General features: G+C 38.7%; 1 protein-coding gene across 1 annotated transcript in view; it reads left to right on the forward strand.

Annotated features, from left to right (window-relative positions):
• Nucleotides 1-5,065: 5,065 nt before the first annotated feature.
• Nucleotides 5,066-23,857, forward strand: part of LOC126248483 (microfibrillar-associated protein 1) — an 87,701-nt gene continuing 68,909 nt past the window's right edge. The window contains exons 1-2 of the mRNA XM_049949502.1: nucleotides 5,066-5,258; nucleotides 16,818-17,097. Of these exons, the coding sequence (XP_049805459.1) occupies nucleotides 5,192-5,258; nucleotides 16,818-17,097 (347 nt within the window). The 5' untranslated portion in view covers nucleotides 5,066-5,191. The remainder of the gene's footprint in view (nucleotides 5,259-16,817; nucleotides 17,098-23,857) is intronic.

Here is a 23,857-nt window from a genome sequence, read left to right on the forward strand (position 1 = left end):
CCTGCCTCAAGAGTTAGGAAATATTATTTCATCTGTAGAAGAACAGGCTGCAAAGTAAACACAAATCGTTAGCCAACGTAATACATATTTATTTCGAGTTGATGACACTCCATGTCCAACGGACAAGCTTGCAAAAAGAAAAACTTGTCGATTTTGTCCATATCAAAAAAAAAAAGAGGAAAATTGCATCCAAGTGTGTTTGTTGCTAAGAGCCAACGCGCTTGGAGTGTTCACTAAAAGTGTGCAAATCTTCTGTCATGAAAAGTAAACCTTAAATTTTGTTGTTGCATTACTTGTGGGTATTCAGTTCCTTTACATGTAATTGGCATAATGTAAAAACAAAAAAATTGTGAATGAGTAAAATGTAAAGAACCAAATACTGCAGATTGAAGTTCTTTTTCAATTCAATTCAATTCAATTTTTATTATCACATAACATGCCTTATACAATCAAAGATTGTGACATAGGTGACTTGTCAGTTTTACACTATATATAACAATACTAAAAATAGACAATAAACTAATAATATACATGGTGTAACATCTTCAAAGAGGTATTTTAATTACAATTATAATGCATTGTTACCATTCATGAAATCTTCTACACTATAGTAACATTTATCTTTCAGATATTTTTCCAGGTCTCTTTTGGTACCTTTTACATATGGGTCATCCATATCTTTCCATATTTTATTTACAAATTTCATGCCCATATAGTATGGGGTTTTTTCATATGATTTTAAACGGTGGGTAGGTAACATGTAGCTCGTTCTATGTCTAGTATCATATTGATGCAAGAAGAAGTTGCCCTCAAAAATTTGTGGGTTTCTTTTCGTGAAAGTGAGAGTTTCATAGATGTATATGCTTGGATTGCTCATTAGATCCAGTTTTACAAATAAAGGTTTGCAGTGTTGCTTTGGTTTTGCTCCCACCATTGCTCGGATGATTCTTTTTTGTAGTCTAAAAGCTCTAAGTAAATTTGTTTTTTCAGACCCCCAGAAAATTATACTGTACCTAATGACTGAAACAAAAGATGCATTATATACAGTTTTTCTTACAGCTAAATCAGTAATACTATACAAGATATTCATAATATATACAAGGCTATTCAGTCGACCCAGTATGTTGTCCACATGGCGACTCCATAAAAGGTTTTTGTTGACTAACACGCCAAGGAATTTGACACAGTCTGCAGTAACTAATTTTTTGTCCATATACCTTATTTCACTTATAGACTGTGCAGATTGTTTTGTGGTAAAATGAACAATTTCTGTTTTTGTAAAATTTAATGTCAAGTTATTGTTTTTTACCCATGCCTCCACTTCCCCTAGTGTTTGTTCAATATGACGAATTAGGTCTACCTCATTTTTACAACAGACTACAGCTGTTGAGTCATCTGCATAGAGGATAGTATCAGACTGGACCTGACATGGCATATCATTAATATAATATAGAAAAAGCAGTGGCCATAATATTGAGCCTTGTGGAACACTTAATTGAGTGTTTTTCCAGCCAGAGAGAAATTTCTTGCCGTTGATGTTAATAAGTACTCTTTGTTTTCTGTTTGCCAAGTATGATGACATCCAGCTAAGAGATTTGCCTTGAAAACCATAGTGTGCCAATTTTTGGAGAAGCAGGTCATGATTTACTGTGTCAAAGGCTTTGGACAGGTCACAAAAGATGCCTGACATACACATTCTATCATCAAGACATCTGCTGACTTTTGTGACTAATTCATTTATTGCATGGATTGTGCTGCGGCCTTTTCTGAAACCATATTGATTGCCTAAGATAATGCTGTTAGATGAATTGTGATTTTCAATCTGATCACATGTAGCTCTTTCAAATATTTTTGAGAAAATTGGTAAAAGTGAGATTGACCTATAGTTGCCCAATTCATCTTGTTTGCCTTTTTTATGTATGGGCCGAACTTCTGCATATTTTAATCGATCTGGGAAACATCCCTCATCAAATGATTGGTTGATTATGAAAGAGAGTGGATATGCAATACTGTGACGGACTATTTTTATTATTTCAGTGGGGACCTCATCCCACCCCGCAAATTTAGAATTTTTTAGGGACATTATGATTTTGATGACATCTGAGATGGAAACATGAGAAAACTTAACTCTACCGTTTATCACTATTTTAGAAGGGCATTTTCTCTCTGCCTCACTGCCGACTTCACTTCTTATAACAGCTTTTGATTTGTTTTTTGCATTTGAAATGAAGTCGATACTTGCAGTACGTTTTGCTAGTTTAACAATTTTGTCAAATGTTTTTTTGTATGTGCTTACATACTTAAGAAATTGAGGGCTTCGATTTAATTTTGCCTCCATATGCAGTTTCCTCTTAGTAGCACTAGACACTCTAATTCCTTTTGTTACCCAGGATCTACTTTTTTGGGACCTGGTCCTCACTGTTACAAAAGGGAAGCATTCATTGAATATACCCAAGAATTCAGTTAAAAAGTTATTGTAATTGTCACTTGTGGAAGTGTGTTTGCTGACTGTCCACTTGGTTTGGCTTAGTTTTTTGCAAAATACTTCCACATTTTCTTGACTGAAATTCCTACATCTTTTTGTTGTGCAGACTGAATTTTGCTTCGGTAGTGATACAAATAGTGCTTTATGGTCTGATACTCCTAAATCTAGAAGAAACTTTTCTTTTACATAATAATTATAACTACTTACAATATTGTCAATACATGTTGCAGAGCTTGCTGTAATTCTTGTATGCTGATCGAAATTGAGATTTAGCTCATTTGTGGCTACCAGGTTCTTTAAGTGTGAAGAAACTTTGTCATCAGTCCTTACATCTATGTTGAAGTTAGCACATATAACCACTTTCTTGTACAGTTTCTCACATTTTAATTTATGTAGCAATATGGTACCCAGGGGTGCGATATATGCTGATAATTAGTGTGTTATACTCTTTAAGTTCAATACAACAACTTTCAAATGTGCCTCCTTCATTCAGATGGGTAAAATTCTGTCTGATATCATAGTCTACCGTGGAATGAACTAATATGCAAAAGCCTCCATACCCATTGGTCCTACAAAAGCTGGTAGCCAGTTTATAACCTGTAAGTTTATTTAGGAGACTGATATTTTCAGATTTTAGCCAATGTTCATTAAGGCATATTACTTTCACAGATTGTTTCACACTTTCTAGCAAAATTTCTATATCATAAAGCTTCCTGATCATTCCTTCAGACAGACCTCTTATGTTCAAGTGCATAACGAAATTACTACTGCATATATTATTAGGTAGAGGGTCTTTAAAACTAATTTGACTATAAAGTAACGGAACGTCCACCTGAGTGTTGACTGCTTGTTCTGGATTCGTTGTATTGGGCCAAATTCGGATAGAACTGGCCCCCTTCATCAGTTTCCCTGTGTGTGTACATCTGGATGATGAGTAGGTACAGTTTTCTTGACGATAATTTCAGTCTTTGCTGTATGTTCTGAGGCTGGTTCTGGCAGCGTCTCATCTTCTGGACGTGATGTTCCTATTTGAGCTGGCGCTGTGGCTGCGATTTTGAAAGTGTTTTCTCGTTTATCCATTTCCTTGGTCGAAACTGGTTGCACAGCAATTGGTTTTCTTGCAACGTCGTCGTCTTTTTGTATTAATTTCGCTAGCATTTTGCCAACATATGACTTGCCAGCGTTATTATAATGTAGTCCATGTTTCGTAAACAAATCTCTTGCATCTGGAAGATCAAGAAATGTTACATTTTGTTGGGACTTGCATATTTTGTAGAACTGTCTGTTTACTTTTGCAAGCTCCAGATTTACGATGGAATTGTCTTGCAGGTCGTATCTGTGAGGCAAACTAGTAACTATGACGTTCGGAACTTTCAGATCAAGTAATGTAGTTTTTAAACACCGGGTCGCATGTTTACTCTCATTTCTGTATACATCATTACTTCCACCCATGATTATGACGGCATCATTCTTAGATAGCTCATTAAGTGAGTTGTTGCTCTTAATTATCTCAGTCAAAGGTGCACTGGGTTTCGCCATACCTGTTGCCGTGAATAACGTACTGTACTCATTTATTTTTTCGGCAATTTTCTTGGCGTGGCTATCACCAAGTACAACACCTCGTCGTCTGATGTTAACTGGTTTATTTTTCGTATTAGATGTTTTCTTGGCTGCGCACTCGATTGGAAGTTTCGTCACTGATTTTTGTTCGTCATTGTTCTTTGTCTTATCACAGTCTTCGTCTAGTGTTGTGATTTTATTTGCTAGCGGTATCGCCGGAACTGTACTCACTGTCTGTTTGTTTGTTTTTTTTTTCGGCAAACGCCACGTTTTTGCGCAGAACGGCGGTTAACAACACTGTCTTGTGCTAGACGATGATCTCGCTCTATCTCTTTGTATTTCGTTTCCAGTTCTTGATATTTCTGCCGAAGTTCTTCATATTTCGTATTTATAGTCATTAAATCCTCTGTAAGCACACTTATTATTTTTTCTTTTGATTTTATCGTGCCCATTACCTCGTTTTTTGTGACACTCACAACGCACCGACGGCATGTCCAGTCATGTTCGTCTTTTATATATTTTAGATTCACTTTAACACATTTGTCGTGATAGCACGACCTGCACTGGATGCATAGGATACCTCTCTTTACCTTTTTTACGCAGATTTTACACACGTCACTATCACTTTTTAAGGAAACTGAGACATCGTTACAAAACAAAGTTTCATTCGGCGCCATCTTTCTAGTAATAATTTTGTATTTGTTAGTATTACGTTTATATATACCTTAAAGACCAATAAAAACGACCTGGAGTAGCGGAAAAGTAAAAAATGGGGAGAAAAATTAAGTTTATAAGTCCTAGCGGTTTAGGAGACCGATATTCCGTCTAACTGCCGAATAACAGATGTTCCGGTTAGAGAGTTAACTGAATGTGTGAGCGTGCCTTAAGTTTAAATGCTTTTTATATTTTGAAGGGATTGTATAAAGTAACCTCACCGGTAATTTAGTTTTATCATTTGCAACTTCGGTGGTCTATCGATTGCAAGTTACAATCCGTGTTATTTCCGGTTATCTTTGGCCAATATTGTGTACAAACATACTGTACGTCTTGAATTCCTTTGCTATAGTGATACAGTGATTTGTTTATTGTGGTTGACGTTAGTGGTAATTCAGAAGTTATTTGTACCCGAAAGATTTTTAGTTCAAGATGAGTGCCATTGCGAATATTGCTATTCAGAGTACAGCAGGTGCTGTTCCTGTGAGAAATGAAAAAGGTAATTTTATTCTGCTTACTCCCTGACCTTTTTGCACACTATCATACCCCATATTAAGTACGTTGTTGTAAAGGAGGGTGATTTGTTGGGGTTGGGCTGCAAATTGGTCATGACTATTTGGATGGAGCTATTCTGTCATTCCTTTTAAACGATGTAGAGAAATCTCGGATGTGCCAAATCTGGATCCTCTTGTTTAATAGTGAATTTGTTCGAGTAATATTAGTAAAGTTTTGAATTAGTCATTTGTAAAACCAAATGGCAAAATTTGCTATTTCTCTCATGTTAGCTGTAATAGATATGTTTGATTGCAACTTATTTCGACGACGATGATTCATGTAACTAATATCAAACATTACTGACCGTACAGTTTGTTATACCGTAGTTGAATTTGTGCCAACAGTATGAATCTGGTATTTGGTTAAGTTTAAAATCATCGTCATGTATCAGTTGCTTGCAAATACGAGTGAACATACTGAAATTTAAGAAACCTTTAAATATTGTAATTTATATATTCGTACATCTTACTAAAACAATCCTGTGACTAGCACTAATTATTATGTTATGCACGTATGTTTTTCCGGTTAAGAAATACTAGTCCCAGTTCTTAAAGAATTACAGATGTTGTAAGCAATAGTAGTGACACTTGTGAACTACGTTTTGTTGGTGTAAGCCTCGAATTACTTCCGGTTCATTCAGAACATTGTAAATGGGACGTTGGTTGGAATATAACGTTCTTCACATTGCCTGCCACCCATTTGTATGTTAAAACTATATAAACATTCGAACTTCTGTTGTGATAAATCAACATTGATCATTTGAAGTTTTATTTAGTCTCATTTTGCTTGACATGTCATGGAATGCACCACATATACAGAAGTCTATAAAGGGGAGGAGCTCAAAAATATGAGAATGCAGAAGTACGAACTGTTGGGAAATAATGACTGTAACCATAACAATAATAAGTACACACACAGCGTAAGAATGTACTACAGTTGACGCCGTCCAACAATAGGCAAAGACTGAGTATAGTGTTGGCCATAGAAGTCATTGTGGCATTCACCAGGAATGATTTGGGAATACTCAAATCTGGGTGTTTGGTCCAGTTGAACAAACCTGAACAGATACATGAACTTTTCTGTCTAATTTTTGCTTCAGTTCAGTGACTTGGTGATTAATGAAGAAACAATCAAACTGGCCCTAAGTATACTGGGAGGGAATAAGAAAATAGTTCGCGAAGAGCAGAAGCTTCAAGTTCGGTTTGCAAACTTGGTGTGTGCTACTAACAACACTTGTGGGAACTCATTGAAACTATCTTGCAGTATGCTTTCTACATTTCTGAACAGTGTCTGTGGATATCCTCATGATGTAGTGATCATTTCTCTGTCCTCTGTGCTTTGAGTGTATGCTGCTGCTCCTTTTGAACAAGCCATATTGCAATCTCTGATTTCATAAAGGACATTTGACTTACAGTTTGGGAAATATAACTTAAATTTCCATATGGAAATTCCTTAAATTCAGAAATGCAACTACTGGGATGGTTTCTTTGAAAAATAGCTGACCATTTTCTTGACCCATCTTAGCCTTTTGTTATGTCTCTAATTATTGTCGTTGATGGAGTGTTAATGTATAATCTCTCTTCCTCTTCTTTTCATAAATGTAACATTCTCTGCATCATGAGTCATCCCATCATTATGAGTGAGTTGAGTGTTACTTTAAATGGGTGGAAAATTGACTGTGCTGTTTTATGCATTTAAGAGTGGAACTATAGAACCAAGAGTTGTTACTCTCCAAACATGATTTACTGTATTATTCAGTTCCTGGCTTGAGTTAGTAAAAGTATGTTTTTATACTCCAAGAGCAGAGATGATGAGAATGACACTTTCTAAATAATGTAGTATTTCAGTATCACCACCCGGGTGGAAACTCAAGAATTTTTCACGTGCAATGTATGCTGGGAAAGTCTACATTCACACAGCTTCAGAGTTATCTCATGCAATTAAATGCAACACGTTAATGTGTAACTGTTAAAGCAGTGGCCCTAATATGGATGCCTGTAGATTACCCCATGTTACAGTACCATAGGCTGGTGCTACCTCGTTTTGTGTTATGTGATAATCTGATTGCCTTGTGCTTACTGCTGTTAAGGTAAGACTGATACCTGTTTAATGCTTCCTCTATATTTCCATAATTTAGCAATGTGCTATACTCTAAGCAGTCAAAAACCTTGTTTGACTCCATACAAGATACTGAATAACCACATTTTTAAAATCAGTATCTTGCACTATCCTTTGGATCAAAAAATATATTGTGTGATCAGCTGTTAATCCATTTGTAAAGCTGAACTACAAATCTGTCTATAAGTTGTGCTAAGAGATATTGTTCATTGTCTTTTCTAAAATTTTTGAAAATTCAGGAAATGATATAGTCCTGTGGTTATCATTATTTTTATCCCCTTTCTTGTACAGAGGGCATACTGCTGCATGTCTGGTTGGTAAAACATGTTAGCTAAAAATTTCTGTTAAACAAATAACTAAGTGCAGTGCCAATGTAGGGGCTACAAATCATCATTATTCGAGTCAGTATCTGATCATAACAATATGAATCCTTGGGATGTAGAGGAATGTTCAGTACAACTCATCACCTTTGACCAGTGACGTAGGAAACATGCTGCAAATGCCACAACAATGTGGTGACTATAACCTGAAGTTATTGGTGATTTTTTCAAATGTGCTAAGCTACAGATCAGTCTTCTCACCACAACCAGGTCTTTTAGTATCACTTCCATTGGCTTCATTAACTCACATACTAACTTGTCACCTTCCAAACTAACCTAGACCTCAGGCAAAGCTACAGATCAGTGTGTCACCACAACCGTTTTCTGCATGTCACAGGCTTAATTATTGGCCCAATTTGCTTTATAGTACTTTTCAGTAACCCATGTCCTATTGTTTTTATGAATATGTGTTCTATAAGAAATCTTACGCTATTTTTGATGTGCCAAAAGTTTTGGTTGATTTACTAAGAAATTATCATTGAAGCTGTTGCAAGCCTCAATGATGCCAGTAACTTCTTTAGTTTCCCATTTCACTGAAGTGATGACTACAACTTCATTTGCTTCCTCAACACTGTCCTGATTATACATTTCTTTGATTATATCTGAATAAATTGCTTATGTGCTAACACTTCCCTCATGGAATGAGCTATCAGTATTGAAATCCTCACAGATTACTAAAGCAGTATTTTTTCTTGTTCATAGGAATTAACATAGGTTCAAGTTTACACAGAAAGATGCTCAAGTATCATTTGCATCCATATGTGATATTTCAAATGCAAATACACTTCTCAGGTTTGCCAATGGATCATATTGTGCAAATCCCACAATATTTCATTGATACAACTGTCTGACATCTTCAGGTACTGGTAGTTGCTGTAGTCACTGCTGCAACATGCAACTGATGATAGTTGTGTGGTAATGTCAAAATTTATCACGCCAGGAGGCACGTGTGTACGGGAAGGCATTCACAGTTGGATGAAAGTGGCACTCATAGTGCCCCCTACCATGAGCTGAAGAGGCCATCCGTGTGTGCAGTGGGCAGTTACTATGCTGCTGTATGCTCCTGTGGTTAACTGCTAAATTAAGTCTCTGCATTGTGCTCTTTCAGGTCATGAATTGGAAGTTCGTGTTTCGCCTGTTTTAATTTAATGGCAGTTGTTGCTGGATTCCAGGTGGCACATTACTGAAAACCTGCATCCCTATTTATAAGATTGTTCACTGTATGGATATGTATGGCCTCCTTAAAGCAAAAGTCCCAGAATGATGATAGTTGTGTGGTAGCATCAAAATTTATCAGCCCAGGAGGCACGTGTGAATGGAAAGGCACTCACAGTTGTTCATGAAATGCAATGCCCAGTGTTCAGCCAATGTTTCACTACTGATGATTTATCAGGTTGGCCCAGGTGTGTATGACAATGGTATTCAATACAGCATTCGTGTACATTTGAACATGTCTGCCTAGTATAAGATTTTCCACATTGGCATGGGGTCTTACACACGCCATGTTTTCTAAGGCCAAGATCATCTTTGACTGAATGCGACAAATTTCTCAGTTTTGCTGATGGGGGAAAAACACCCTTGGTGTTGTGTCTCCGGAGGATTCTTTCTGTTGCTGAAAACATTCCACCAGGATACAGCAAGAACACCATTGCACTGGATGCCTCCCCATCGTCATTCACATCCCTGCATTGAACTTGCTTAGAACAGAATGTATTGCATATCCATTTATCAGAATAGCCATTCAGTTGGAACACTTTTGTTAGGTGTTGTAGCTCACCAGACAACTGTTGGTATCTTGAGACCATGTAGGCTCTGTGTACCAGAGAGAGTAAGACACTATTGTATTGTGAAGGGTGATGACAGCTTGTGGCCTGCAAATGTAACTGTGTGTCAGTTGGTTTGCAATAGATACTGTGTAGTGTTGACTTTTCTTCTAACCATAACATCCAGGAATGGTAAGGTACCTACTTTTTCCACATCCATGGTGAACTGAATATCTGGATGGAGTGAGTTCAAATGCTGGAGGATCATGGGTAATGCCTCTATTCTGTGGGGCTACACCACAAAGTATCATCTACATGCTGCTAGAAGCAGGCAATTTGGAGACTTGCTGACCGCAGTGCTTTTTCCTCAGAGTTGTTGTGGTCTTCAGTCCTGAGACTGGTTTGATGCAGCTCTCCATGCTACTGTATCCTGTGCAAGCTTCTGCATCTCCCAGTATCTACTGCCACTTACATCCTTCTGAATCTGCTTAGTGTATTCATCTCTTGGTCTCCCTCTACGATTTTTACCCTCCACACTGCCCTCCAATACTAAATTGGCGATCCCTCGATGTCTCAGAACATGTCCTACCAACTGATCCCTTCTTCTAGTCAAGTTGTACCACAAGATCCTCTTCTCCCCAATACCTCCTCATTAGTTATGTGATCTACCCATCTAATCTTCAGCATTCTTCTGTAGCACCACATTTCGAAAGCTTCTATTCTCTTCTTGTCTAAACTATTTATCGTCCACGTTTCACTTCCATACATGGCTACACTCCATACAAATACTTTCAGAAACGACTTCCTGACATTTAAATCTATACTCGATGTTTTCTTCTTCTTCAGAAATGCTTTCCTTGCCATTGCCAGTCTACATTTTATATACTCTCTACTTCAACCATCATCAGTTATTTTGCTCCCCAAATAGCAAAACTCCTTTACTACTTTAAGTGTCTCATTTCCTAATCTAATTCCCTCAGCATCACCCGACTTAATTCGACTACATTCCATTACCCGCGTTTTGCTTTTGTTGATGTTCATCTTATACCCCCCTTTCAAGACACTGTCCATTCCGTTCAACTGCTCTTCCAAGTCCTTTGCTGTCTCTGACAGAATTACAATGTTATCGGCGAACCTCAAAGTTTTTATTTCTTCTCCATGGATTTTAATTCCAATTCTGAATTTTTCTTTTGTTTCCTTTACTGCTTGCTCAATATACAGATTGAATAACATCGGGGAGATTCTACAACTCTGTCTCACTCCCTTCCCAACCACTGCATCCCTTTCATACACCTCGACTCTTATAACTGCCGTCTGCTTTCTGTACAAATTGTAAATAGCCTTTTGCTCCCTGTATTTTACCCCTGCCACCTTCAGAATTTGAAAGAGAGTATTCCAATCAACATTGTCAAAAGCTTTCTCTAAGTCTACAAATGCTAGAAACATAGGTTTGCCTTTCCTTAATCTTTCTTCTAAGATAAGTCGTAGGGTCGGTATTGCCTCACGTGTTCCAACATTTCTGCGGAATCCAAACTGATCTTCCCCGAGGTCGGCTTCTGTCAGTTTTTCCGTTCGTCTGTAAAGAATTCACATTAGTATTTTGCAGCTGTGACTTATTAAACTAATACTTCAGTAATTTTCACATCTGTCAACACCTGCTTTCTTTGGGATTGGAATTATTATATTCTTCTTGAAGTCAGAGGGTATTTCGCTTGTCTCATACATCTTGCTCACCAGATGGTAGAGTTTTGTCAGGACTGGCTCTCCCAAGGCTGTCAGTAGTGCCAATGGAATGTTGTCTACTCCGGGGGCCTTGTTTCGACTTAGGTCTTTCAGTGCTCTGTCAAACTCTTCACGCAGTATCATATCTCCCATTTCATCTTCATCTGCATCCTCTTCAGAGTCTCACATAAAATAGCTGGCCGTCAGGGGAAACCGAGGACTTCCCATGGTGACACCATCCACTTGTTCAAAATACCAGTTGTTCTATGAGAAACAAGTTCAAGTAAGTACATGTTTAAACAGTGCCACAATGATTTTCTCAAAATTGCTGCTGATAAGTCCTAATAAGTCGTGCAGAGGTACTTTCATAAATAGACAAGTCAAGCCTAATCAAAAGATCTGATGATTGTAGTTTAAGTGTCTTCAGGTATGAAGTTCTCTGAATTCTGGATATGATGGTCACTTTTGCCTACAAGAGGTCCCAAAGTGAAGTAAGATGTTTAGTCAAGAAACAGGTAGTCTGTCCAATGTTGCTTGCTGTTGGGCAAAGCAGAGACATATCCCTCGTATCTTTGGTAGGCCATACAGCCGGGTCGACCGAAGCGTCCGATCCCACCCATGACGTAAGGCTGTTGTGGTGTGTGACGTCACGACGGTGCGAAATTTAGTTTGTGAGAATGGCATGTTTGTAGGTGTCATTTTGATGCGATCGGTGGTGCTCTCTAGTGGTGTGTTAGGTGATGTTTTTGGTTTAGTTTGCGAGTGTGGCGTCGTGTGTGAATTTTGGTAAATTGCTTTTTTTATGTTTTTGGTAGGTATGGATATGACTGACCGGGTCAACAGTTTTCGGTTGTCGGCTATGATGGGGGACAGTGCGTTGTCTCTAATAAAATTTCTTCAACTATTCAGATTTTTGGATGAAGTCGTGAAGTGTTCAGTATGTCATGAAGAAATGAGGCTTACTTAAAGTTCCGGGACGGCTGTATGTGGAGATGTTGTAAGGATAACAGGTCAAGGGAAGTTTTCGATCCCATTGTGTGGCTGTGAATGTTGGTGTTGGTATCGGGAGATGTTTTTGAGCTATATAGGTTAGGGGAAGTGTTAGGTCCTAATTTATGGGATCGGGAGCTGCTGTTGAGCTATATAGGTCAAGGAAAGTGTTCGATCCAAATTTATGGGATCGGGAGCTGCTGTTGAGCTATATAGGTCAAGGAAAGTGTTCGATCCAAATTTATGGGATCGGGAGCTCCTGTTGAGCTATATAGGTCAAGGGAAGTGTCCGATTCCAGATGATATTGTGTTTAGTGGTATTTGGGGAGTTTTGTGATGTCTGTATTTTTCATCGGTTTGCGTGGTTTTGTATGGGGGTGGGTGTCTAAATTTGTTTATATTTATATAATAGAGGGAAACATTCCACGTGGGAAAAATATATCTAAAAACAAAGATGATGTGACTTACCAAACGAAACCGCTGGCAGGTCGATAGACACACAAACAAACACAAACATACACACAAAATTCAAGCTTTCGCAAAAAACTGTTGCCTCATCAGGAAAGAGGGAAGGGGAGGGAAAGACGAAATGATGTGTGTTTTAAGGGAGAGGGTAAGGAGTCATTCCAATCCTGGGAGCGGAAAGACTTACCTTAGGGGGAAAAAAGGACGGGTATACACTCGCGCACACACACACACACACACACATATCCATCCACACATATACAGACACAAGCAGACATATTTAAATATGTGTGTTTGTTTTTCGATGTATTTTCATCCTCATAATGTGTACGTAACGACTTAATATGTGCCATATTGGAATCGTGGTTTATGGTAGTTTCCGCCATATTTGAGACATCATGGGTCAAAGCAGACGCTTCCTTATTTCCATACAGCCTTGGGGGAAGCGCAGCCTGTTGGTGCAGGCCCTTAATGACTTTAGTTGGAATACAACTCTTCTTGGGAAGGTCTAAACTTTTCCACTAAAATTTGCCAATTCGGATCCTCTCTTAGCTTGCAGTATGCACGATTGTCGAGCAATGCTTCTATCTTGCTGCCGTATTCAACTCATGAAAGAAGGATGGTGGTGTTCCCCTTGTTGGCAAGTAAAATAACTAGAGCGTTATCTGCTCTCAAGTCTTGCAGTACCTTACTTTCTGCTGATGTGACATTAAACATTTTTGGGGGGGGCTTAGGTTAAAATTTAGCAGTTGTCCCTCCTAATCTCTTTTGCAACATTATTGAGAAGTTTCAAAATGACCTCTTCTATCCGAGCTATCTCAGATTGGAGCTATCCCAGCCATTGGTGCATAGTTCAAACTTTTTTCGAGCACCAAAACAGCTGTGTCGTCCAGGACTTTATCCATGAGATTAAACACTGTGCGCCAATGTGGTGACAACGGCAAACCAGAGAAATGTATGTGCAACAGATCAGTCAGGAAAGGCTGAAAAGTCACATTTCAGATGCACTGTATGGTAAAATGCTCTGCATTTCTTATTGAAACATATACAACCAGGTGGTGGATTACAGAAGTGTCCGATTCCACCCATCATCAATATGGCAGAAATGGCTATTCTATGCATCTTCGATATGGCGCCTATGATGCCACTACATACACACCGCAACAAACACGAAAGTACATATAAGTAGGACAATAATGCTTCCCTCCAAAAATACAATCAAACTGACGGGACAACTGCGGGAAATTGAGGGTTTTAGGGTGGGGACATGGTAAATATAACAGTAAAAAACAAAAGAACACCACTATCCCAAAACACACAATATGATGGAAAAGAAACAAAATTACAACATTCTGCTAAACCAACAAAATCTACGGGAATCAGACACATCTCTTGACCTGTATAGGTCAACCACAGATGACGATACCAAAATACCCATATCTACAACTAAAACTATGAAAATTGGAATTGGTCTTTTCCCTTACCTACATAGGTTAACCACAACTATTGATAACAAAAGACCAACACCTATAACTACAAAAAAATAAAACCAAAACTGCAAAACCTCAAAAATCTAAACATCAAACATCCCTACATAAGTTAAAACACATTCGGTACACCCTAAATACACAAAACATCCCAACTCAAGAAGAATAGACAATAAAAAAAATTACTTACTTATCACGCACACGCCACAGTGTCTCATGTACCTGTCCCTGGTCCGAAGTGACGGAACTCTGATCAACCTCATGTTCTCGCGTCAAATACTACACTTCACAATCTCAGCGATAAGTCCAAATAACTGGAGGAATTTCATAACAGGCAACATGTCCTCCCCCATCTCCAACCGCAACATAGCACTGTTATATTTCATTATCATATCCATACCTAACTACAGAAGCCACACAATGAATTACACATCTTACTGTACCACAAACAGCCAACCAATAACCTCTAACCAAAATTGACAACTCACTGAAAAAACTTCCAAACCTTACGTCCCTAACTACAAACACTGCTGACGACTTCATACATCCAACACCAAGGCTCAAATGAACCCAATAACACACACACACACACACACACACACACACACACACACACACTCTCTCTACCAGAGGACACCATCAAACATAGCAAGATGACATCTACAAACACAGCCAACTCATAAATTTCGCGCCACAATGACGTCACAGGCCAAAGCACACAGGTGGAATTGGACACTTCCATTGATCCCCAGGTGGATTTGTTTTCTGTTGCTTGTCTGAAATGTCTTAATATTGGTGATGTTTTTGTTACTACAGCAGAAGGTATTACTATTGGATGCAGCAAGGAGTTCGTATTTGGAGAAGCTTTTGTGTTGCATTTGTTTTTTATTTTTATCACACACAGAGATAATGTGTGCGATGCAGTAATAATTGTATTTAAATGTGGCATTATTAAAATTATTACATTATTATATTTTGTTAAATGTTATGCTAGGTTTACCTTTGTTACCCGCATTCGGGAGGACGACGGTTCAATCCCGTCTCCGGCCATCCTGATTTAGGTTTTCCGTGATTTCCCTAAATTGTTTCAGGCACATGCCGGGATGGTTCCTTTGAAAGGGCACGGCCGATTTCCTTCCCAATCCTTCCCTAACCCGAGCTTGCGCTCCGTCTCTAATGACCTCGTTGTCGACGGGACGTTAAACACTAACCACCACCACCTTTGTTACCTGGCTGTCGTATTGATGTTTGGTTGCAGTATTGTAAATTTCCTCCTAACAACTTTCATTTGATAAAGCCGACAAAGCCGAAGATTGTGATACCACCCATCGGCTTTGACCTGTGATGCCATCAAGATGGGGGACACCCCTATTTTGAGTTTATACATTATGATAACCATGACATCATTCATTACACATGCAAAATAATATGGAAAGTACTGTGAAACATTAATTCATTAATGGAGGACATCATTAGTATGTAAGAAAACACTTAATGCCATACAGTAATGATGATTTTGAGTTTATGTAGGCAAAGTTCTAGATCCTTCTGAAATTGAAAGAAGACATTGGAGATATTTTTGCCACCAGTACAAGCCATGTTTCTAAGATATGTATCTCAGTGTTTATGACCTTGCATGCTGCTCTTCAGTTGAAGACATTATTATGACCTCTTTATTTATTATAAACTGATGTTCATGAAGGTTTGGACCCTTGAACTCTTTGACAAAATCTTTCGTTTATTACTTATTGTAAGATTTTTCCTAAAAGAACTAAATAACACACTGTGTCCTTGTATCTTAGTTTTCTTTGCTTTTGTAATTTTCAGGAATAAGACGATATATTGTCTGCTTTAAAATGGATCTATAATTTCTATTGCAAGGGACATTCTGAGAGTAAATTTGTCTTTTTTTCACTTGAAACTTTTACTGCTGAAAACAGATACAGTATGACATCATTAATTATATACCTAGCGCTATTTTATGACATAGTCACCAACAACATGAGACATTTGTCGTAGAGTGGAATCAGTTTCCAGAAACCACTCAGATAAAACTTGGAGGCCTGCAGTGCACCAAATTGTCGCACAGACTACTCCACCTCAGCATTTGTTTGGAAATTACATCCTGAGAGTATGGCTTTCACAGCAGAGAGTAGGTGAAAGTCTTATGGGGCAAGATCAGCACTGCAGGGGGCCTGAGCACAGCCAGTACACAGTGTGGATGCCACATCTGACACCATTATGCAGCTCTCTGCTAACACTGTGTCTCATACTCTAGCAGTGATGTTTTCGTGCGTGGATGTGGAAGGATGCCCACTTCATCCTCTATCCTCCACACTCTACCTTCCTTCTCTGAACATGCAACACCAGCAGTCAACCATTTGACAAGAAACGGCCTCTTCACCATATGCACTTTCCATCATTGAACCAGCAATAGGTGTGGATTCATATGACATTTGTTTGTGTCACGTATGTACCATCTTCTCTTTAAAAAAATGACAAAACTTACTTTCAGAATGTCCCTCATGTATTGCAAATATTATTTTGTATGTTAATGGCAATGGAAACCTTCTTACAGGTGAAGTGTCAATGCAAAAGGTGAAAGTTCACCGTTATGTATCTGGGAAACGGCCAGATTATGCACCTATGTCAAGCAGTGAGGAGGAATCAGATGATGATGATTTTATTGAACAAAAAAGGCGACAGCCTTTCCGTACATATCCAAATGCCGAAACAGTTGAGAGTGATGTTCCAGAAGAAGCAGAAGCAGAAATTGATGACCCAAGACTTCGAAGACTTCAGACTATTATGGCTGAGGAGGAAGCATCCAATGAAGAAGGAAGACTTGAAAGACACAGGTAATCATCATCTTTTCTAAATTTAATGTGCAACTAGACAACAGAATGCATTATATAGTAAAAAAGTCCACTCAGCTGTGCATATTATTGGTGAACATGAGGCCCCAAGCCCTTCCAGTATTGCTTGCCTTTCTGGGTTGCAAGTCTAACATCTTACTGTTTTATTTTTCCCCTTAGGGAACCACTCATTAGTTACTGGTTACAGGCCAGGTAGTTTTGGTGTTCCTGAGCTGGAAGTTTGTCAGTGCTGTCTGGCCCTTTATTACTGAAAACACGTGGCATGCTTCAACAACCATTGTGGGGTTCAACAGTGGAATTTTGTGTATTTCAGAGTTGAGGGATTTTTGGGTGTACTCCCTGGATCACAAGAATCATAAAAACCTCTGTTAAATATAAAAAGAAGCTAACAACCTCAAGGTGTGCTACATGCTAGTCGGGTGGATGACTGTTACTCTGGGAGGAGGAGGAGGAGGGGACAGACACTAGTGGATAATCTCTGGGGTACCAACTGCCCACACCCCAGTTGCATAAGGCTTACCCAAGCAAGGAGTCTGCATGGGTGGATGCAACCAACCCCCCAGTACCCCATGAGGGGAACAAAATGATTCTTATTGCTCTAAATCAAACTTGTGATGAAAAGAGTGAACTGTTAGGGAGTACCAACACTCAGCTAAAAAAGAGCACTTGGGTAAACAGTCATCTTGAGAAAACATGTCGTAATAATTGTAATAAAGAAAGTAATAGGGCACAAGTTTTTCAACATTCAAATTTAGTAGTTAAGAGAGGATCCTTTGAAAAGATCTCCCACTTTTACATTCACAAAGGTATTTAAAAGGATTCAAATTACTGCAAAATAACACTCTGCTGGTTGGAACAGCTTGATCACAAGTGTCTAAGCTTTCAGAGTCCAAAAATTTAATAGGTCACTGTATAGTGACTGAAATGTATAATAGCCTTAATTTCAGTGAGGTAATAGTGACATGGCCCAATATAATGGAATGTTAAAGCTATGTGTGGTAGATATGGATCAAAGGCACATGAAGCAAATGAATCGTGCATCTCCACCAAGATGTATAACTTGTTTGGGGATCATCCCATGTGGAGCAGGGATTGTCGTATTTATGCCAAGGAAAGAAAAATTGTAAACTGCAGCTAACAAGGACAATGCCTTTTGGTGAGGCTAAAAAAGCATTCAAGGTCATGCAACCTTCGTCATTCACTGCATTCTTTCCAAAAGCTCTTAAGAAACCAGCCTCCCAGAGAAATTCATCACCAAAAATTTAGCCATCAGCGTGTACTTGCATCTGCATCTGCAAAGGAACTATTTCCTCTGAATGTTCAAATGCTATGACACCAACGAGTACTGAAAACAAAAATATTCATCACCAAAAAGCTAAAAAGTGAGCTTTCTTGCCCATACAAGCATGCCCACTTCCAAATAAAGTATAAAGTTAAAACAAGAACTGACCAAATCCAAAGAAAATAGGATTAAAGCCATTGGTTCTCTAAGCTCTGTCAACAGTGATGACATGAGCAATGCTCCTCCTATCGGAGGTATATAATAGCTGGACTTCCCTTACATCTCCTGCAAATCAGCGCAGCAGAGAAACGGGTAAAAGGAAAGGCTTACTGAAAGATGTCGCCCTTAATTTAATCAAACATGAATGGATTCAGAAAACCTATGGAAGAGCTCAATCATGTAGTACAGAAAATCCACTAGGCCTGTGTCTATAGCAGATTACTACCTCATGATAAAGAGGCTCCTTGTAGATCTAATAAGACAACTTCCCAAGTCTTTCTCTCTCGTTGGTTCCTCTCCTCACCCCTTGGCACAAACACAGGACTAGGCTGTTGGGCTGACTGTAGCTAGAGTGCATCCTTTTGTTACTGTGGTGTTTGGAGGAGGTGGGTGATTAGACCATCGCCTAACCCACTTTTTACCCCCAAGAAAGAACTCGAGTCCCGGTACTCATTTGATAGCAGGTTGAGTGGAACTAGGGCCATCCTGAAGGGACTGGAGTGAAGAAAACTCCCTGCTCCTACCTGCTATCATATCCAAGACCCCATAGGCTGGCGTTTAGTGCTGTACGCACTAGACCACAACATACACTTTAAGTTCCAACTAGAGCAATACACCTGGATGGTGAAGTCACATGTGCAACACTTATTCCTCGTTACTTACTTTCAGCGCAGCCCATCTTTGGGTGACCAACAGTTCCCTCACTTGCCTTCATACAGGTGAGCGATTGCCTAGTGCATGGAAACAGATGTGGGCCCCTGCCCTGTGGCTAAAGAAATATAATGGCTAGCTTCATCACAATTCTACCTTGCGGATTGTATCTGGTATGCAGTGGAACACATCTTGAATTTGAATTCCTTTTTAGACATGGTGTTTTCAGTATATCCTGCATCCCTGAGAATCACTTAGTATTATTACAGCAACTGAATCTGATTGTGTGTAACCAATACTAAAGTTGTTATTGAATGGAGAATGTTATTGAAGACCACTAATTGAGCTTTGCAACTGTACAATTTACATAAATAATTAGTGTTCCGGCATATCGACACGTGCTGGCACGAAGATGAAGAACACAAAGCAGAGAAAGCTGTGAGGCGTCGTTAACCAATAGCCCGCTGATTAGGACCGCACCACAACAGGAGTGGCCTCTACAAGAAGAGAATATAAGTGCCGCTCCTGACAGCCTCAGCCACACAGTACTAAACCAGCACTAGGAGAGCACTAAAATAGCAATTATTAGTGATCCACATCCATTGCTTGTATGGACATAGTATCTAAAGAAAGACACTGACTGACTGCCTGTCGCCCATCACTTGCGACATGATCTTGTAATACAAAGTTAAGTATTGTCTATCTTCTTTATTGTAGTAAAAGCTATAAATGTGATTTGCTTGAGTTGTTGTATAGCATTCCGAGAACGCAGCTTCCTTTAGGCACCCTATATGAGACAAGTGGGCAGGATCCCACAATTAGTTAATGAAAAATGCTCACTGTCAATCTACATTTAAAATAACCCTGCAGTGAAAAATATTTTGGGCACAGTAAATGGAGGATGTGGAAAAATGTGACAACTTATTATAATTATCAACTGTAACCAAATAATTATGTTTGTTGTTGATGTGGTCTTCAGTCCAAAGACTGGTTTTAGGCAGTTCTCCACGCTACTATATGCTGTGCAAGCCTCTTCATCTTTGAACATCTGCTGCAATACGCATCCCCATGAATTTGTTTACTTATTTATCTCCTGGTCTCCCTCTATGGTTTTAAACACCCCCGCCTCCCCCCCCCCCCCCCCCCACACACACACACTATTTCCTGCAATACTAAATTGGTGATCCCTTGATGCCTCAGAATGAATCCAATGAACCAGTCTTTTCTTGTAGTCGAAGTTATGCCACAAATTTCTTTTTTCCCAAATTCTACTCAGTACCTCATGATTCGTTCCATGATCTATCCATCTAGTTCTCAGCGTTCTTCTGCAGCACCACATTTTGAAAGTTTCCCATACATGGCTACACTCCAGACAAATACCTTCAGAAAAAACTTCCTGAAACTTAAATCTGTATTCAGTGTTAACAAATTCCTCTTCTTCAGAAACAATTTTCTTGCTATCGCCATTCTACATTTTTTATCCCCTCTACTTCAGCCATCATTAGTTATTTTGCTGCCCAAATACCAAAACTCGCCTGCTACTTTATGTACCTTGTTTCCTAATATAATTCCCTTAGCATCATGTGATTTAATTCAGCTAACTTCCATTATCCTTGTTTTGCTGTTGTTGAAGTTGATCTTATATCCTCCTCTCAAGATGCTTTTCCTTTCCCTACAACTGCTCTTCCAAGTCCTTTGCTGTCTCTGAGAGAATTACAGTGTCATCGGCAAACCTCAAAGTTTTATTTCTTCTCCCTGAACTTTAAAACCTTTCTCCAAATTTTTCTTTGGTTTCCTTTTCTGCATGTTCAGTATACAGATTGAAAAACTTTGGGACAGGCTACAATCTTGTCTCACTCCCCTCTCAACCACTGCTTCTCTTTTCTTGCTCTCAACTATTAAAACTACTGCCAGGTTTCTGAACAAGTTGAAAATAGTGTTTCACTCCCTGTGTTTTTACCAGCGCTACCTTTAGAATTTCACAGAGAATATTCCAGTCAACATCGTCAAAAGCTTTCTCTGTGTCTACAAATGCTATAAACATAGGTTTGCCTTTTCTTAACGTATATTCTGGGTTAAGTCGTAGGGTCTTCGTACAATTTGCACAGAATCCAAACTGATCTTCCTAAAGTTTGGCTTCTATCAGTTTTTCCATTCTTCTGTAAAGAACTCATATTAGTGGATGACAGTAGTGTAGTCAAATTACATGGAAAAGCTGCAGTCTTAAACACTAAAATCAACATTGCACATGTCAAGTGAAAGAGTATAGCTATAATCTTAAATATTATAATGAACATTGCCCATATCAGAGATTTAGTTTATATTGTAATGTTGGTTTTTTATTAGCCAGAAATATAATTTTATTTTGAAATTTTTTGAACTGCTAGGATCAAGCAGTGAGAGGAAACTCGGTAAAAATTTTGAGGCGTTCACAATATGAGAGGTTGCTGTTATTGCTAGCCTGTGCCTTGGAATGTCAAAGTTTGCCTTATTTTTATGTCATGTTTGTAAATTGCCTCCATGATAACACATTCTTCAATATTGTTCCTGACAAAGATTGCAGACACACAGATTCACAATTGTTAGTATTCAAGCTTGGTAAAAAGAGAGGGTGACAGCTCATCATAGTACCAGCCTAGCATGTTAAATGGACATTTTGAATATGTTACTGATATGAGGAGACTGCCCATGCCATATCAGATATGTGACTGAAAGAGACCGAAATATGTCCTACAGAGATAATTATTACTGACAGTATCTCTCAGTTTCCATCTAAGGTAGGACACTTGTGAAATCTTTTTACAGGCTTGTTTCATATTCTCTTCCCAGTTGAGTTTGGCATCAATATGTATTCGTAAGAGTTTGACACATTAATCTTTTATATTCTTAGACAATTCTAACATATGCTTTTGGCTTTTGTGTGGATTACAAACAAGTTTATTGGCTGCAAACCGATTTAATGCAGAGTCAAGAGTTTCTTGCATAATCTTATCAAGATTTGGGATGCTGTGACAAACAGTGAATAAAGTTGTGTCATGACCATAGCAGATTACAGACTATGATACACAATGAGGCAGATAATTGATAACCACAGTGAAAAAGAAGTGGCCAAGGACAGAGTCATGTGAACACCTGTACCAATTTTTACTGAGTGAGAATCTTTATGTCTAATTGGGACAAAGTGTCTTCTTTTTTTTCTTTTTAATGTCCATCCTTTGGACTGGAGGTTTTGAGAACCTCAGCCGTGCACTGCTGTAAGAAAATGAAACGCCTACAGCCGTCCTTGTGATCTTATTTATTGTGTAGCTACCAGTTTCAGCACTTCAGTATGCCATCGTCAAGCCTTAGTTGATGCAGTGTATATATGGATTGTGATAAGGCCTGAAGATGGTACATTAAAATGCCAGAACTTGTAACTACACAATAAATAAGACCATAAGGGCAGCTGTAGGCATTTTGTTTTCTTACAAAACCGTCTTGTGTTGTTCAGGTAGGAAGAAATTACTGCTAAAGTAGATTTGTGTATGTCATAAAACTCCAATTTTGTTAGTAAAATGTTAAAATGAATGCTGTCAAATGCTTTACTTACATCACATAATACAAGTGATACCATCTTCTTGCTTTCAAAAGCTGTTAAAAGCCTGATCAACAACTTTCAGAACAGTTGCAGTGGCATTTTTACCTGGCTATACTGATTGTTACAAAGGAGGTCATGTTTTTCAAAATAATTGTTTAATTCAATGTACAGTAGAGCGTTGATTATCCGAACGTCGGTAAATCGAACGACCGCTTAACCGAAGTGTGTACTCGCTCGCACCTGTTACTCTCCCACCCTACCGTCCATCATCCCCCTCACTCCCAAACCAAGTTCCCCACAGTAGTCGCCGCACTGGGCCACCGCGGGCGGAACATTGCTTCTAATGCGGCCTTCACAAGGCGCTGATGCCCAGACAAGCCGCCAGTCGCACACTTCTGTCGGCTTGGCACTGGCAGTAGAAGTAGCGGCAGTATCAAAGCTGTTCACAGCAACAGCTGCACCAGTTTAGAGTTGAGGCGTGCCGCTCCGCGCATAAAGGATTTTTTTAAACGTTAATTTTGTATACTGAGTGTATTGTTCATGCAAAATGCATATGTAATATGTATATATTTTTGTTTAATAAACTGTGCCACATACTATATATTCCTACTGAAGTTGCCTTTGTATGTTACTTTGTAATACTAAAAAGAGATGACTGTTTTTATGAATAAATTTACTGTACAGTACTTCTTTTTGGCAAATAAACATGTACAGTTCGATTATCTGAACAAACCAGTTTTCTGAACACCCATGTCCCCCAGTTACTTCGGATAATCGACGCTCTACTGTACTTGAGTGATTCAAATATTTTTGAGTGTGTTGCCACGACAGAAAATTGGTTGGTAGTTCTGTGAGGGTTGTTTATCACCATTTTTTTAATATGAGGAAAACTTCTGAAATTTTGAGTGAATCCAGTAAAACTCCATACTCTAAATCTTTATTAAAATAGGACATTGACTTACTTATTAAGTGAGCTGTTCAGTTAACACTGAAGACTGACCACTTAGAAGAAT

This window comes from Schistocerca nitens, chromosome 3 (assembly GCF_023898315.1).
Source record: "Schistocerca nitens isolate TAMUIC-IGC-003100 chromosome 3, iqSchNite1.1, whole genome shotgun sequence".
Lineage (NCBI taxonomy): Eukaryota > Metazoa > Arthropoda > Insecta > Orthoptera > Acrididae > Schistocerca > Schistocerca nitens.